At 37.9% G+C, this 17,373-nt stretch overlaps 2 protein-coding genes across 3 annotated transcripts in view; one reads left to right on the top strand and one right to left on the bottom strand.

Annotated features, from left to right (window-relative positions):
• LOC108445530 (spermatogenesis-associated protein 7 homolog) overlaps window positions 1-3,229 on the top strand; it is a 37,595-nt gene extending 34,366 nt beyond the window's left edge. Inside the window, 1 exon segment of the mRNA XM_017729600.1 lies at window positions 2,400-3,229. Within this exon segment, the coding sequence (XP_017585089.1) occupies window positions 2,400-3,229 (830 nt within the window).
• Window positions 3,230-4,741: 1,512 nt separating this feature from the next.
• The window catches only part of CENPF (centromere protein F), a 35,634-nt gene continuing 23,002 nt past the window's right edge, over window positions 4,742-17,373 (bottom strand). For both annotated transcript variants that reach the window (XM_017730029.1, XM_017730030.1), the window contains exons 13-20: window positions 14,646-16,940; window positions 13,947-14,087; window positions 12,732-12,908; window positions 11,826-11,987; window positions 10,246-10,432; window positions 9,066-9,539; window positions 7,602-7,795; window positions 4,742-5,064 (exon numbers count right to left, since the gene is read on the bottom strand). In XM_017730029.1, coding sequence (XP_017585518.1) covers window positions 4,864-5,064; window positions 7,602-7,795; window positions 9,066-9,539; window positions 10,246-10,432; window positions 11,826-11,987; window positions 12,732-12,908; window positions 13,947-14,087; window positions 14,646-16,940 — 3,831 coding nt within the window. In that variant the 3' untranslated portion in view covers window positions 4,742-4,863. The remainder of the gene's footprint in view (window positions 5,065-7,601; window positions 7,796-9,065; window positions 9,540-10,245; window positions 10,433-11,825; window positions 11,988-12,731; window positions 12,909-13,946; window positions 14,088-14,645; window positions 16,941-17,373) is intronic.

The raw sequence follows: 17,373 nt of genomic DNA, 5'->3' as shown, positions 1-17,373 counted from the left end.
ATTCCTGCAACATGCTTTTTAACTTACTACTTGGGGCATTTCAGGGAGCATGCAAAACCACTTGGGACAGCAAACTACATTTTACACCAATTACAATGTAAACCTTGGGTAAACAAGAAAGTCAAAAAGAGATCCAGCTAATGCATCTTCCTGTGATGTAACACAGTATTACTGTGGCAACAACTGGGTTAGCATGCTAAGAGCAATAGCAGAGCACCAAAGAGATTTTTACAGGGACTTTCACAATCAGAATAGAAAGCCACATACAAGTACCTTTCCATTCATTACAGAGAGCTGACAAAATACATCCTATGCAATAATACTAGGAAATCCGATGAAGTACTTTTTTTCCTCTGCATGCTTGATATACAGATAGGTTGGAAATTATGTTCCTGATACAGCTTCCCTATGTGAGTTGTGACCTGAAGTCTCATCAGTTTGCAACAGAATGTAGAATATTAAGTCCCACTTTGAAGAGATTTAGGCATTAATCTAAGATGTCTTTAAAATCTTAACCTATGTCAAAAAGCTGAGATTACCCAGTACTCCAACACATACTAGTTGCTAAAAAAACCTAGTCATTGTAACCTTTCAAAATGCAAACATTTTACATTAATGAAATCTAAAGGCTTATAAAATACAAATGCGGCCAAGTAGGAAAATATGTAACAACTGAAGTCTCAGTGCTTTCTTTTACTGATGATAGTCACTTCTTTCATTATAGCATAGTTGTTCAAACTTGTCTGGTTAAGATTAGACAGTTTTCTAAAGATAGATGTTTTTTCCACACTCTTCTCCAAGTGGGATACTTTTCAAGGCATCAGATTAAAATAGAAAAACAGCAGTTTTGTTTGGGTTTTTTCTATTGTCGGCCAGCAAAGCCTCTTCATACCCATGCTTCTACCTCAAGAGACTTAATTTTTTCAAAATTTCCATAATTCCACAGATGATCCTTCAGTAATTTTAAGATACAAAATTTGGTCTGAAATAATTTAGCTTTTATGAGCCACTTTGTCAGTACCCTGACAGAAGATGAGGCAAGAAAATGCATCCTTTGAGATGGGCCCCTTTTAGTCTCTCTGGAAGATGTCTTTAGGCATAGTGCCACAATGATAATTTTAATTACCTAACACTTGAGTTAACAAACAACTTGAGATGTTTAAGAAAAAGCCACAAGATCTACTGCTATGACCCCAAGCACAGGTATTATCTAGTTACTGAAGGATAACTTGTGTGGCAAGATTTTGTTCTTTTCAACAAGGAAAAAGACATGGATTTGTTTGATTCTGTTAAACACGTGATACAAATGTTGAATTTTTTTAAAGATTTTTTTGTTAGACTGATGAATAGATGATTTGTTCTCCTAAACTGCATTCTGACAGACAATACTGTAAGAAAGGCAGAAGAATGGTGTGTATGTATATGTAAAAAGAGAAAACCACTCTGCTTTGAGTGTAAAACTAATCTTGATGTAGAAGGTATCATTATACTTCAAAAGTTCTTGAAACAGAAGTATTGTCTCTTATTTTAAGGAATCTTTTCCAAGGAGTAGAAAACATTATTACACACGTTTTGAAGGGAGAAACATCTTTCTGACAAAATAACAACAATGTGAAAATGCCTATCTGCTGTGCACCTTGGAGCCTTAGGGCACTACTGCTCATGTACAGGAGCCAGATTTCCCTGAAACCTGGCCAGGCAAGGTGAGCATAAGCAATATGAACTATCTGAAACTCATTTCTGTTTAGTTGGATAATGACTGATGGAGTTGATGTTACCTTTTTCTATAGTGTTAAGTTGGTTTATGCTACTGAGCAAGCCCAGTTACACCTTTGAGATCCACAAGCTGGGGTGAGGATTTTTGTAACAAAGCATCCTAAATTCAAGTGCATTATCATGAACTGGATGGGGTTATTCTCTTGTATTGATTCTTACATGCTATTTCCAGATAAGTCACTGTCTTTTGATATCTCAGAGAAGATTTTTCTTGAATGAAAAGGAGGTAACTCAGGGCATTCCATACAGATATTTCTTGACACCTGACCATTTCCCAACACATCCACTCTCCTTACATCAAGTACAGGTCTTCAATGATGTTCATACAGACAGATTTGAGGTTAAGCATTGTTGAGGTAAAGGGTGACCTGCAGAGGAGCAGCAGCCAGCCATTGCTGGTAGAAAAAGAACAAATTTGTTGTTACAGGGTCCATTCTGGCCTGGTACAAAGTGCTCACCCCCATCTTGCAGAGGATTACGGGCTAGCCAAGAGCCGTTTGGCAAATGTGAGGATCAACATAAGACCCTCAGCTACAGAAGTACATTGTCAGATGCTTAGATTTGGGGAAACAGACAGTCCTCTTTGGCTTTGTTTGAATCATGTCTCACCCCTACTTGCACAGTATTATTACATCAGGAAGAAGGGATAAGAGAGAGAGAGAGAGAGAGAGCAACGAATGAGAGAAGTGAAGGGAAAAAGGGAACGAGAAAGAGAGAGCAACGAACGAGTGAAGGGAAAAAGGGCAAAAAAGGGAACGAGAAAAAGAGCACAACGAACGAGTGCTTGGGAAAACGTGGGAAGAAGGGAATGAGAAAAAGCGCAACAAACGAGTGCTTGGGAAAACGGGGGAAGAAGGGAACGAGAAAAAGAGCGCAACGAACGAGTGCGGGGAAAATGGAGGAAGAAGGGCACGAGAAATACAGCGCAACGAGCGAGTGCGGAGGAAAAGTGGGAAGAAGGGAACGAGAAAAAGAGCGCAACGAACGAGTGCGGGGAAAATGGAGGAAGAAGGGCACGAGAAATACAGCGCAACGAGCGAGTGCGGAGGAAAAGTGGGAAGAAGGGAACGAGAAAAAGAGCGCAACGAACGAGTGCGGGGAAAATGGAGGAAGAAGGGCACGAGAAATACAGCGCAACGAGCGAGTGCGGAGGAAAAGTGGGAAGAAGGGAACGAGAAAAAGAGCGAGCAACAAAGAAGTGAAGGGAAAAAGGCCAAAGAAGGTAATGAGAAAGAGCGCAACGAATGAGTGCGGGGAAAATGGGGGAAGAAGGGAACGAGAAAAAGAGCGCAATGAACGAGTGCTTGGGAAGAAGTGGGCCGAAGGGAACGAGAAAAAGAGTGCAACGAACGAGTGCGGGGAAAACGGAGGAAGAAGGGAACAAGAAAAAGAGCGCAACGAACGAGTGAAGGGAAAAAGGCGGAAGAAGGGAACGAGAAAAAGAGCACAATGAATGAGTGAAGGGAAAAAGGCGGAAGAAGGGAACGAGAAAAAGAGCACAATGAATGAGTGCGGGGGAAAAAGTGGGAAGAAGGGAATGAGAAAAAGAGCACAATGAACGAGTGAAGGGGAAAAGTGGGCCGAAGGGAACGAGAAAAAGAGTGCAACGAACGAGTGCGGGGAAAACGGAGGAAGAAGGGAACAAGAAAAAGAGCGCAACGAACGAGTGAAGGGAAAAAGGCGGAAGAAGGGAACGAGAAAAAGCGCAACAAACGAGTTAAGGGAAAAAGGGGGAAGAAGGGAACGAGAAAAAGAGCGCAACGAACGAGGGAAGGGAAAAAGGCAGAAGAAGGGAATGAGAAAGAGCACAACAAATGAGTGCGGGGGAAAACGGGCGAAGAAGGGATTGAGAAAAAAGCGCAACAAACAAGTGAAGGGGAAAAGGGGGAAGAAGGGAACGAGAAAGAGGGCAACGAACGAGTGCAGGGCAAAATGGGGGAAGAAGGGAACGAGAAAGAGTGCAACGAACAAGTGTGGGGGAAACAGCAGAAGAAGGGAATGAGAAAGAGCACAATGAACGAGTGTGAGTGAAACGGGGGAAGAAAGGAACAAGAAAGAGCGCAACGAATGAGTGAAGCGAAAAAGGGGGAAGAAGAGGACGAGAAAGAGAGCACAACGAATTTGAGAAGGGGAACGGGGGAAGAAGGGAACGAGAAAGAGAGAGCAAGGAACGAGAAAAGCGAAAAAGCAGGAAGAAGTGAATGAGAAAGAGAGATCATTGAACAAGAGAAGGGGTAAGGGGGAAGAAGGGAATGAGTAAGAGAGAGCCCTGTGCACTGGATTCACTTTCTAGCTGGTTCTATATTTTTCGTCTTGCACCTAGTACCTAAGCCACTGCTTCCTTTTCAATCATCCAATAGTGTTTGCCACATTTTTCCTGTAAACTAGTATTTTTAGATATTTAGGTGAGTTTATTTTCCATTTGTAAATCAATGATTGGTACACATTTAAAATGACAACAATTAACTACATGGCAACATGTGGGCACTTTTTCTATGGCTTATTTTTTTAACAGATTTATAAAGAAGTATTTACAGAAAATTCTACAATCATAATTCTACAATTACATCTAAAAGTAGGTTGTAGCCAGGTGGGGGTCCATTTCTTCTCCCAGGTAACAAGTAACAGGACAAGAGGACACAGACAAGCTGCACCAGGGGAGGTTTAGGCTGAACATTAGGAAGAAATTCTTCACAGAAAGAGTGATTGGTCATTGGAGTGGGCTGCTCTGGGAGGTGGTGGAGTCACCATCTCTGGAGGTGTTTAAGAAAAGACTGGATGAGGCACTCAGATCCATGGTCTGGTTGATAAAGTGGTGTTAGGTCATAGGTTGGATTCAATGATCTCAAAGGTTTTTTTCCAACCTAGCTGCTTCTGTGATTCTATAAGATCAATTATATCTGTTCACTATTATCTCACCAATTTGAGTGACTACTGGTATTAGTAAATATTCACAAACAAGCTCTGCAGAAACCATATATCATTACTCATTGGAGAAGAGAAAATGGTGCCCTCCATATAGTTCTGATACTTATTTTATAAATGGGTTTTGATCACCAGTTATTCTGAGTTGTGACTAAGTCAGATTTACTGCACCTTACAATTTTCTTTTTGCTCATCTTGCTCAGATAATCCTTGTTCATTTAGGGAATTTTTTGCTTTGTGCATCATACAACTCTCCCTGGTATTATCAGAGAGAGGTTTCGGAGGTTGTTTATGCAGGCAAAGAGGTGACCTTGATGTAGAATTCATCAGTGGAAAAGCTTGGGACTGCTGCTCACCATTTTCCTGTAACACAAAAACATCCTTGTTTACTGGTAATGGAAAACCATATATGCTTTCTGCCTTGGGTCAAAAGACTTGCTGCAAAAGACTAAATATCGGGAATTTACAAAAAACACAGACATATTGAAAACAGAAAAAAATATTTTTAAGGCACTTATCACTCTGAATACACAACACAATGAGGCTTGATAACTCTTGCTTTGTTGTGGTATGAGATGAAATATCTGCTACACTACTGGCAAGCTACTGCCAGGAACAGAAAAAAGCTACACAAGGAAGAGACAGTACTCTTAAGCTGTTTACTAAAGTACCTAGTAGTGCGTACCAAGAGCTGTATTTAATTTTTTCTGTACATATTCTGCAAACAAAGCATAGGTGTCACTTTTTTTGCTGACATCTGGACAGAAACCACTGCTTTCACATTTTGACCGATGTGCAGCCAAAGCACTCAATTTAAATTCTACATTAAATTCACATTAAAAAGTGAATACATTTGCATATGAACATGACAGGCACATTTTAAACACCTTGAGAAATTTGCAAGAGTATGAAGAGTTTGAAAGAGTATTTGAAATAAATTACATACAAGTATCTGTCAAAGAGAAGGAAACAAGGCTTATTTCAGTTTTAAAACAAAACACACCATTTACTGTATTAATATAAAGCATGAAACAACATTTTTTGATGGTTTCAACAAATGGTGAAACAATATGAGCAATTCCTCCAGAAATTCCCAAATGTACATCATCTTGAAATAAAACCAACACACATATCCAGCAGTGTCCAAGAGAGAAGGGCACTAATTCCTGGAGCTGATGACTTTTGCATATTTACACTTGGGGGGAAACAAAACCAACAATGAAATCTTAATTACTGTGATCTAGTGGAAGGTGAGGAGTAGCCTGTCCTTGGACCTAGACAATACAAACTTAGAGAAAAAAGGAGGAATGTTAGGGAAATCCCTCCCCCAGTAAAATTAGAAAAAAATTATTACTGATTACTTGTTACTTGCTATAATCTTGACTATGGTCAGCAAGAGTCTACAAGCTTACACCACTCTGGCAGGTCATTACTACACAACTTTCTGTGACCAAGGCTTCCTTTCTTTTTTCACTACTCAGATTCTTTACGAGCAGCATCACTTGTTTCTAAAGTTATAGGGAAACAGACATAAAGGAGTATAAATGAAATTTATTGGCATCACTTAATGAAACAGTAACAAAACACAGACCTCCAGGCAATGTCTGTAAGAAGCAGCAACTCTTGGCAAGTGGGGTAATTACCCCTTGAAATAACATACACAAATTCAGTGGATTTACTCTCACTACAAACCACAGATTTCCTGTTGCTGTAGCTCCAAACAAATTATGGCTCTGATCTGTCTTCCCAATGGTGCTTTCTGGCCTCAAAAGCTGTACCTTCATTAACTATGTGGCACTTGCCTTTACTTACTTGTGGTATCTTGCCAAAATACTTTATGTGCAAATACAAACTAACTGGATTAAAAAAAAAAAAAAAAAGGAAAGAAAAAATAAAGAAAAACCCCAAAAAGCTATGTGCAAGATTTCGTTGATTGTCAAGAGAATGCTTTTGTGTAACCTGGCAAACTGGAAGGATTTTATCTGCTTATCTACTGACATATTTCTGTGCAGCCCTCACACAAAGAGCTATCAATAACTATTGTCTTACTGCTCAACTTGAGATAACATGGTTACAAACTTTGGAGGAGGTTTTGGACAACAAAAGGTTTATTTCTGTCCTAAATTTGGAACAATCTTCTATAACCTGCAAAGCATTTGCATCATCTTAGAACATGTTACTCTGATGTACTGTGAAACAGTCAGCAAGGTGTCTATTACTGAAAACACAAAGTTAATGTAAACCTCAGTTACTAAACTTTTTTTAATAACAATCCACTTCAAAACATAACTGTGTAGTATTTATTTGTTTTGATGACATCAAAGTCTGGTAAGCATGAGCTGGTCTAGTGGAAGGTGTCCCTATCTGCAGCAAGGAGGTTGGAATTAACTGATCTTTAAGGCCCCTTCCAAACACAACCCATTCTTTATCATCCAGATGTTCCCTATTTACATATTTAATAGCCTCACAAATATCTGTAGTTATTCTATAAATTCCAAGAAAATCTGTTTGCAGAAAACTTCAAGCTCAAACTCCCAGAGGTTAGTCCTTTTGGTGGTTACTTTCTCTGCAACCTAAGAAACCACAGTATAAAGAATATCTGCTCTTTAATATCCATTATAAGAAATGGAAAATATACCTGTATTGAATTTACATTTCTCACTGGTTGTTCCTATGAGGTCACAAATAACAGCGCATGAACAATTTGCAGATTGCTACTATGGTCAAGACCTATGTCATATTTTAGTTATTCTGTATTTATGATCTTCTCTCCACTGTATTTTTGAGGAACATAAAGAATGATATGTCCTCAAATAGACTTGGCAAGATGAATACATTTAGTGAATGCATTAAGTCTTCCCCATGACTTTCATATCCAGATAAAAATTTTTCCAAGTTACCTTTTGTGGTTTGCTGCCACCAGGTGTCGAACAGCAGCACTCACCAAGATGGTCTGGCCTGCACTTCTGTGAGTCCTGTGTAGGCAAAGGCCTCTTCTCACTTGAGGAAGGCAGATTGGGACTGGATCTGAGGTGCAGTGTTGTTCTACGTAAAATGTAAGGGCTGACCTTGCCAGTGGGGATGTCAGCAAACCCTGAAAAATAAACAGCTTCTATAAAAACCAGCTAAAGCAATCACACTTCCTCAAGTGGATTTCTTTCTTCACAATAGAGTAAAATAGCTGACTGAAATAAATCATTTGTTCCATTGGAGAAAATGGAACAAAGAGATTGCTGAATAGATCTTGTGCATTCCAAAATTCAAATGCAAAACTTGGCTATCACAGAACAACCACTGAATTACAAGAGCAATTCTACAGAAAAAAATTCAAACAAGTGTTTGGTCTTTTTCTTTACATTATTATGTGGAGTGTAATTTCAAACTGAAAACCAGTAATGGTTAATTCATGATAACGTGACATAATGCTCTTGATTTTTAATACTTTTCTCTGCATAGAACTACTGTGTTACAGATTGTCTGTTATTTCTCTATCTAGCGTAAAAGTCAAATATGATATATGGCACATACATCCTCAGAACAGGTCTATTTTCAGAAAAATAGTAATGCTGGTAAGAAAGTGAAATGCAAATAATGTTTTGCCTTAGAAATTCTGACTTATGGGAGTAACCAAAGTTGAGGCAATTCAGTATCTCTATGGTTTGTCCTTTACTGATGGTAATTACATTAATTATAAAGTGCTATTTGATAGGTAGTTGAACATACAATATATTTTTCAAGCCCTGATTTGTGCAGGCTTCTCAGTTACTCTCTGCTGCAGTAAACCCTTATATGGAACACCAGGCTACCTAATTTCATGGCATTCATAGCAGATGGAAAGTGAACTCTCATGGAGATGTTAATGTATTACTGCTGTGGGCAAGACAGTTTCAACTCAGGGAATTTATTTGATTTCATGTTTTGCAAATTAACACACTTTTAATTACTGGTATTGAAAGAAATAAAAGCACACAAATAAGCAAACATTTGGGGAACACACCTGGGCTTCTCTCCAGACACCAGTCCTCCCCAGTTTCTGGTCTCCAATCACCTCACTACACACTACACCTGTGAGTAAGGTGATGGGAGCACAGGAGACTGCCACAACCATTTAACTCTTAGCAGAATGGGACTTATTAATCCAACAGAAATGCGTTCTGCTGGTCTAACACCAGAGCTCCACAAAAGCTAACTTGCCACCAACTGCCGCGTCTCTCATTGACTGCTTTCACCTTCCATCACTGTCACCAAAAATGTTTGCATAATCCCCAACTCAGAGTGAAAGCCCTTCAGCAAAAAAAAAAAAAAGAGGAAAAGCACACCTGCTGTGCTCAGAAAACATTTGCCTTCACAAGACACACAAATACCTTTCTGCACTATTTCTGGAAGCCCATCCAGCTCACAGTCAGTGTTCTCCTGACAGAGATTTTGAGAGATATCACACTTCCTTTTCTTTTTCGATGAAGTCTCAGGAGCAGGAGATCTTGGTTCTCCATTGTCTTTTCTGCTGTCTTCACATCTCTGCCTTTTACTTGAAAGCTTAGTGGTATCTCCATCTGACCTTCTCTCTCTGACAGACTGTTTGCTCACTGTTAATGACGTATCTGAATTCAGCAAAGGAGTGCTGACGGCATCACTCGTTTGCTGTTTCAGCTGAGTACTCAACAAACTGACTTGTGTTTTCAGCATCTCATTTGCTTCCTCTAGTTTATGATATTTAACAATTAAAGAGCAGTATTTCTCCAAGTTCTCATTTGCTTCTCTGGTCTTCAGTTCTGTAGATTCCTGTAATTCTTCCAATTTTAACTTGATTTCTTCTGTACTGGCATTATCATCAGCATCTTTCAAGGAAAAACATTATTGTTCATATAACTGACATAAAAATTATGCATACATAAGAATTTATAATACAATGGTCACACATCTTTTAATTATACATGTTCTGTAACAGTTTAACTATAAAAAAATGACTGTGAAACAAACTCAGTAATATGATAGACATAGTAATGTCCCTGTTAAATAGAGAACATGCAAATTTTGAAAATAATCCTTGACCAGTGCACGGGGAAACATTTTCCCTCTCGTTTTGTAACTTCTCAGCACTCACTTTGCACCCTTAACTTGCTTTAAGTATCATTTGCAATACAGTGCATCTCATGAGACGAGCTAAAATATAAAGAACAAAGCATGAGAATCAGAGGGAAAAGCTTGCTGAAAAATGATAAAAGAACCTGCACACAAACCTTGCTTAATAAGGAAAACATCTCTGTTCTTCCTTAAGCCACGGTTAACACCAAAAATCTAATATTTAATTTATTTATTCATAACCTAGTGCTGTTTCTGAGAAGAGAGACAATAACTTGAAGAGGAAAAAAGATTAGCTAGATTTTGAAAATGTTTGACATTTGCACTTGTAATTTTTTATCTTAGTTAAGAATCACGCTCTGTACTAGAGCTGCATGTGCAAGTGGACATTTTAGGGAACAAGAAAGTTTTACAGACTAATGCACCACTAAGAAAGCTTTAAGATAATCTAGATTCAGTTACCTTCTTTATTATGCTTTGCCACAGTCAGATTTTCCTTCTTTAGCAGCTCATCATGTTCAGCTAGTTGTTTCTGCAACATTTCCTTTTCCTGTTCCAACTGCTTACAGGATTTCATCCACATCTGCACTTTACTGTGGGCATATTCATTTTCCTTCTTCAGCTGAATTATAACGTTACTATTATCAGCCTAAAAAGTACGAAATTTAGTTATTTCACCAGAAACATAACTCTTCCTTTTAAACATTATAATGTCAAATGAAATAATAGAATCATTAAAGTTGGAAAGGACCTTCAAGATCATCGAGTCTAACCTTTGATGGAACACCACCATATCAACTAATCCACAGCACTAAGGGCCACGTTGAGTTGTTTCTTGAACCGTTCCAGTGATGGTGACTCCACCACTTCCCTGGGCAGCCCTTTCCAATACTTAACATTGTTCCCTACAGTGAGAAAATTCTTCACAATGTCTAACCTGAAACTTTTATCATCCCACCGGTCTGGTACCAACCAGTGTGCAAATACCGCACCGTGAGCACAGCTAAGAGCCTTGTCTGCTACATTCACACTACCATGGGTACCGTTTTCTGTCACTGGCACACATCCCACAGGACTGCTCTTATTAAAGAAATTAACTCCACAGTGGAAGGCCCTAAGAATAAAGAACTGTTGAGCAAGATGAGTGTATTGTAACTCTGTGTTTACTTGCAAGTAAATTGAATTGACTGTGTTTCTTCAAGAGCGCATTTAGAGAGACACTTATTCCTGAAGTGGGAGTACAGAGTTGAAGCCAGAAATCAAGCAGAGACTGAAGCAAGACCATTTAGAGAGACACTTATTCCTGAAGTGGGAGTAGAGTTGAAGCCAGAAATCAAGCACAGACTGAAGCAAGACCAAAAAAAAAAACCCAACCAAATATCAACCCAAAAAAAACCCCAAAAAACCCCAAACCACCAAGAAAACAAGAAAAATGCAGGGATTATTGGTACATAAATTCAATTTTATGGACAGTGAAGCTTCACCTGTGCTACTAGAAAGCAAACCAAGAACATGAAGAACTGTTCCCAGCTGTCAGTAGCTCACAGTATGTGGAGCTCATATTCCAGCATCACTAAGAACAATTCCGTCAGAGAATTACACTAGTTAATAACTGTAATGTGAGAATGCCACATAAAATGGAATTGATAAACATGAATCAAGAGCAATCTATCAAGACTAATGCTGATCGGTGACGGTACATTTTACCATCAAAGTAATTCACAAACAGAAAATAGAGGCATTGCAAAGGCTCTTTGAGTGAATTCCAGCCACGTTTTAGCTCAGCTGCAGACACCGTAGACTGCTGTGTTTAGGGTCACAGAAACCAATTCTAGGCGATCTCAGTCACGGCACACAGAATTTATCTAATGTAAATCAATAGTAACAATGTTTTCTCCAGGCTCTATGTTCTCTTTAGTTAAACAAAAGCTGTATCAAAGTCAAGCCAAAGTTCTGGAGCACCAGTTCTCAATACTATGTTTATTTTACTACACAGTGTCTGGAATCTCATTAAATTGGTCATGCTTAGGGGTTTCTCTTACCTTAGTTTTTAGGAGTTCTCCTAAGGCTTGATTAGCTTCTTTAAGGGAATTGTTTAGCTGTTCGTTATTTGACTTCAAACGCTCAATTTCCAATTTTTGTGACCTGACAAAGTGCTCCAGTGAACTAATCTTCTCATGACAGGCCTCAAATTCTACTTCATTCTAGAGAAAGAAAATGTGCCTAATTACTACGATAATAAAAGGGACACTGAGTTGTACTTTAAAGATGTGCCTAACAGCATATCACAAACCCACAGGAATTCCACAGCAAATTTAATATGTTATGTTTGAGGAGCTTAAAACTGAAAGGGCAATTTGTCTCAAGTATATATTTTGAATACTAGAATCTTGCCTCTAAGAAGTCTGTCATAAGAAAATCTTTATATTTTACTATAACTTGCTCTGACATCTACTTTCTATTAATAAGAATGATAACTATTAAGAAACAATTATAGTAAGTTATTTGCCTGTGTTCTACTGGCCTCAAGTAAATGTTCACACATATTTCTGCAGAGAATTTGATAGCTCTTTGCATATAGCCCATCTGACAAATATATTTCCAACAAATTTGTCCTTATATCCTGAAGTGGTTAAATTTTCTTCCCTATTCCTACCAAAACAACAATTTCCTGGATTAAATATACTGTTGCTTCCCCATTTTCAAGGTTATAGTCCCAATGAATTTTTATATAGATTAAATGCTTACTGAGTTGTGAGATAAATTCACATTTAGGTGCTTGCTATATGGAAAAAGGTTAATTTAACACTTACTAAGTTCTAAGGTATGTAGATTTTGGAAATATTGTTAGCAAAGAAATTCTTTTGCAATAGTATCAGCAAAATTTTGTCAAATACGAGAACTGAATTAAAAACTCACAGCACTACTCTTTCTATTTTCTGATTTACCTTTCTGTTTGCTTCTGTCAGAGCATCCTGATGCTCTTTCTCTGCTTGAAGTAGTCTGTCTTTGTATTCTGATATTTGTCTTTTAATTTCACTTTCTTTTTCTTGTAGTTGATGCTGGACCATCTCCAAACTCCTGGTCAGTTCATTATTTTCTGACGTTGTTAGCTGCAGCTGAATCTGTAAACAGTAATAGCACCTTCGTTGGTATTTGGAATTATCTCAATGGAGAAAGGGTTGACCCATTCAACTGTTTAAATCTGAAGCATCTCTGAATTTCCAAAAACAACTTGATAGGAAAAAGATATTTAACAGTGGGTAAACACACTGTAATCAAAGAAAGGAACATATGAACACAAAAGGTAGGACAGAAGGCAAAGGAAGGTTTTCTTAAAAGAAAACATGTGCAAGTTTTCCAACACCGTTAAATCAAGCAGCACTGCCAAAATCAAAGCTTAACCTCTACAAACATTGTTCCCTCTGAGAGTGACTTGAGAGGTTAAGGGTCACTTTCCCCACCCTCTTTAAGATGACAAAACTTTCTAAGCATTTTAATTTTCATCCACCTTCCTAACTACTTTTTGGACAGCTGGCCTGTATTTCCATTTAGGATTTCTGAAAGTTGTGGAAATCTCTGTTCTTCTCCCACTCAAAATCCTCAATGCCACAATAGAAACAACCCCCTGGTTATAAAATTTTCTAAATAATGTTAGTAGGTCAGACGACCACATAAAGTGGTTTAAAGATATATTACAGTTCACAATTAAGATCTAAAGCTGTCTAGATGATAAAATAGCCTCAAAGAATTAAATGCAAACAAATTAAAAATAAAGGCTCTAAAATTGTTTCTTCCTTGACTTTGCCCTGAACTACTTTAGCACTACTGAAAGTAGTTTCGAAAAATGGTTTATTCCTTATCTGATCTCCTCAGTCTGATGATTGAAAGCCTGTAGTAGAGAATTTCTCAGCACTGAAAAATGTCTAGATAACCAGCAGTGGCCTCTATGCCAAGAAAACATAGTCTGGATGGAAGGAAGAGGGAAAAAACTATTAACTGATCATTTTGTCTCAGAAGAGAACATTGGATTTTTTTAAATTTGTAAGCAAGAACCTCTAATACTGTACATTATCACAGACTCCCTTGACCAGCCTCCACACATGTACTGTACTCGAGCATCTGGCCTTGAACATAGAAATACTGCAGATGGGGTAACTTACTTTGTTCTTTTCTGAATGTTCTTGAACACATTGCATTTCTTCAGCAAGCTTATTTCTTTCTTCCTGTAATCTGGTAATCTTCTGTTCTGTATTATCTAGCTTGACTTGCAGCTCAGTTTGACTTTCAGCCAGTTCATTTACCTGAAATTAAATTTTCCAGAATTATTTTTAATTCATGAGTCATGACCTTCAAAGAATTTACTTAAATGGAACAAATAGCTTTTAAGATGCGTTATTTTTTTTCCCACAGCTGGTCAAGTTTTAAGCAAGAGTCATAACAGGGTAATGATGTTTTCACATGGCAAATGCACTATTGTTGTTTCACTTTCTTTTGAGCTTCCAAAGTATTTATTCTTGATACAAGAACTCAATCACCCAATACCAACTTGTTCCTTCTCCTTTTCTTCTACAGGAAAGAGGAAACTTTCCTGCATTTTTGATTGCTTAAATGTCTATATCTACTTTCAAGCTACCTTCTCATTCATCCTATGCAAAACAATGCCGGGCTTTCCAGCTCTGTAAATTCAATGAAAATTCATGATTGCATGGAAAATGTAATTTTAAAAATAGGATGTTTCCTGCAAAAGTCTGAGGTTAAAATTATTTTAGCATTTAATTTATTAAGGAAGTGGTAAGCCCAGAGGACACTTTATCCTCACTCCTACAAAGGGAACTCTACCCTAATGGAAATTATATTACCTTTTTACATAGAGTGTTCTTTTCACAAAGTGTAGATTCCAGTTCCTTCTCAAGGTCCTTATAAGACATTTTCAGAACATTCAGGATATCCAGAGAGGTTTCACCATCAGAAAAATGTCGCTCCTTCAGCTTCAACTCAGCAATCAAATTCTGCAGCCTCTCTTTTTCCTGGTGCCAGCATTCAAGCTCACGCTGCATATGTGTCAGCTGCAAAGATAGTGCTTCTGTTTCTTTCACCTGCTTTTCAAGAGCGCAATTTTCCTGCACCTTTTCATCGAGTTTTTGTTTACAATCCATCAATTCTTGAACAAGTACTTCCCTTGCTTGATCCAATCTGATGCTTTCATTTTTTATTTCCTGACATTCCTGTAATACCATTATTTTATCTTGCTCAAGATGAGCCACCTGATTAATCAAGACTTGCTCTTTTACTCTAGCATCTGCTTCCTCCTTGCATGAAAACTCTAATTTCTTACTCATATCTTTGAGCTCAGATTTTAGTAATACCACAGTATTTTCAAACTCATCCTTGATTTGTATCTTTTCTTCCTCCTTTTCTTCCAACTGTTTTGCTGTAGTCAAATTTGAAGACTCTAGTTCAAGGAATCTTTCTTGCATTTCTTTTAAATCTTTAGCCAAACACTCTTTTTGTGAGGTGAGGACATCAATTTGTAAGTTAGAACATTTCAGCTTTTCAGTCATATCTTCCATCTCCGCTGCTAATGTTTCTGCCTCTGCCTTGGCACTCTCCAACTCAATAATTGTATCTTCTAGATTTTTCTCTGACATCTCCAATTCCCTTTCAAGTCTCTCTATTTTATCCTGGAGAGAGTCAGTTTTCCGTTCATTGTCTCTCAGCTTTTCAGCAATGTGACGTTTTTTCTTCTCATCAGACTCAATTTTTACTTTCAGCTTCTCAATTCCACAGCGCAATTGGTCTGCTTCTTTCTGTGCTGCGCTGAGTCTTGCAGCAAGTTCTCCCTTTTCCATTAACAAGCCTTCCAAAGATTTGGAAAGCTTTGAGTTTTCCATTTCTGATGAACTTAATTTATGCTGCATCGTTTCCAGCTCTTTTGCAATCAGCTCTTTTTCTTTCTTTGAATCTGCTGCTTCATTCTGGAGTTTTTCTTTTTCTAAGGTGAAAGATACAGCATCATTTCCTAAACTTTGCAGCTTCTGAAGAAGATGGTCTTTTTCATTGGATAATTGATTTGCATCAGATTTTGCAGCCTCAAGCAGATGTGCTTGTGTCCTCACTTCATCCTCTAACCTTCTAATGAATTCAGTAGAATCCATCTTAGCTAACTCTAACTCTTTTAATTGTTCTTGTAGCTTTTGATGCTTTTGATCCATGTCTTTTTTGCTTTCAGACAAAATACTCAGCTCTTGGCCAATACAGTTTCTCTCAGCTGTGACTGAAACAAGGTGCTCTTGAAAGCTAGAAATAGTTTTCAGGTTAACTTCCCTCTCCCTTTCCAATTGCTGACATTTTGCCTGAAGCATTTCAATTTCATGCTCTATAAACAAGGCATGGTTCTCAATATTAACTTGCTCAGATTTTGGACTCCCCCATTCATTTTCAGCTGCATGAAATTGTTCCTGACAATCTCTCTTGGCCATTTCTACATCATTCAACGTGTCTGCTGCATTAGATGATCTAACTTTACATATCTCCAGCACAGACTTTAGGTTCTCAGGTTCTTTTTCTAATGAGACTACTTGAAGAGATAAGTCCTGCTTATTGACAGAAACTGTTGCATAGTTTTCCTTTATGTCATGGTTTTCTTCCTTAACAGCTACAGTAGCTTCCTCCAGTTTTGCAAAAGCTGAGCTATTTGAAGTTATTTGTGCCTCCTGGAAGTTCATCTCCAAATTTAATTGCTCTACTTTTATCTTTAAACCAACATGGTTTGGGTTTTTTTCTATCTCATAGATCAGCTTCAAATTTTCAGCTGTCTGCTGTTTTGCCTCTTCCTGAAGCATTTCAGTAGTTATTTGATTTTCACAGAAATACCCAGCACTCAAACCCCTACTATTAGAAAATGACCATGCACTAGCATGGTCTGAGGGACTGCTTATTTTTCCTGACATATTTCTACACTCATGTTCTCCAGAAATATTCTCAGTGTAATCTTCCATTAATCTTGCTTCAGCAGTCTCAGTTTCATTTTCACACACAGAGGCATCTCCTGCAGCCATTTCCTCAACGGGAATTATTTTAAGATTATTGTTTTTCAGACCTGAGTTTTCAACAGGCACTCCCAACTTAAAAGAACTGTTTCCTTGTTCTATGTTCTGCAAGGAATAAGAACCAATCAATTAAAAAAAAAAATCAGGGGGAAGTATACATATGATAAAAAACATGGTAAGTTTTAAAAGTTCTCTTAAACCAGTAAAGCTCCTGCTCTAAAAAAAAAAAAAAAAAAAAAAAAAAAAAAAAAAGATGCATCCCTCCCTACTTCCGAGCTTCCTTTCTTACAGAAAGGATTGACACTTCTTTATACACACATCTTTAGCCAAAAGGTTTTAAAGATATTGAGGGAGAAATTTCAGATAAATTTGCTGAAAGTCTACGTGCAAAGATACCACATATTTCTGTATTTTGGGAAAATAGGTGTCTACATGACAAAGTGAACTATTATTAGCATTGCTAAGGGGACAAAGGTTACTGCTTGAGTATAGATTTTTCTTCTTTCTCCAAAAAGTAGTACTGCTTCTGTGGGGCACA

The sequence above is a fragment of the Corvus brachyrhynchos genome, unplaced genomic scaffold (assembly GCF_000691975.1).
Source record: "Corvus brachyrhynchos isolate BGI_N302 unplaced genomic scaffold, ASM69197v1 scaffold101, whole genome shotgun sequence".
Lineage (NCBI taxonomy): Eukaryota > Metazoa > Chordata > Aves > Passeriformes > Corvidae > Corvus > Corvus brachyrhynchos.
Note: the sequence above shows the minus strand (reverse complement) of the source record. Positions and strands in the feature narration are given on the sequence as shown.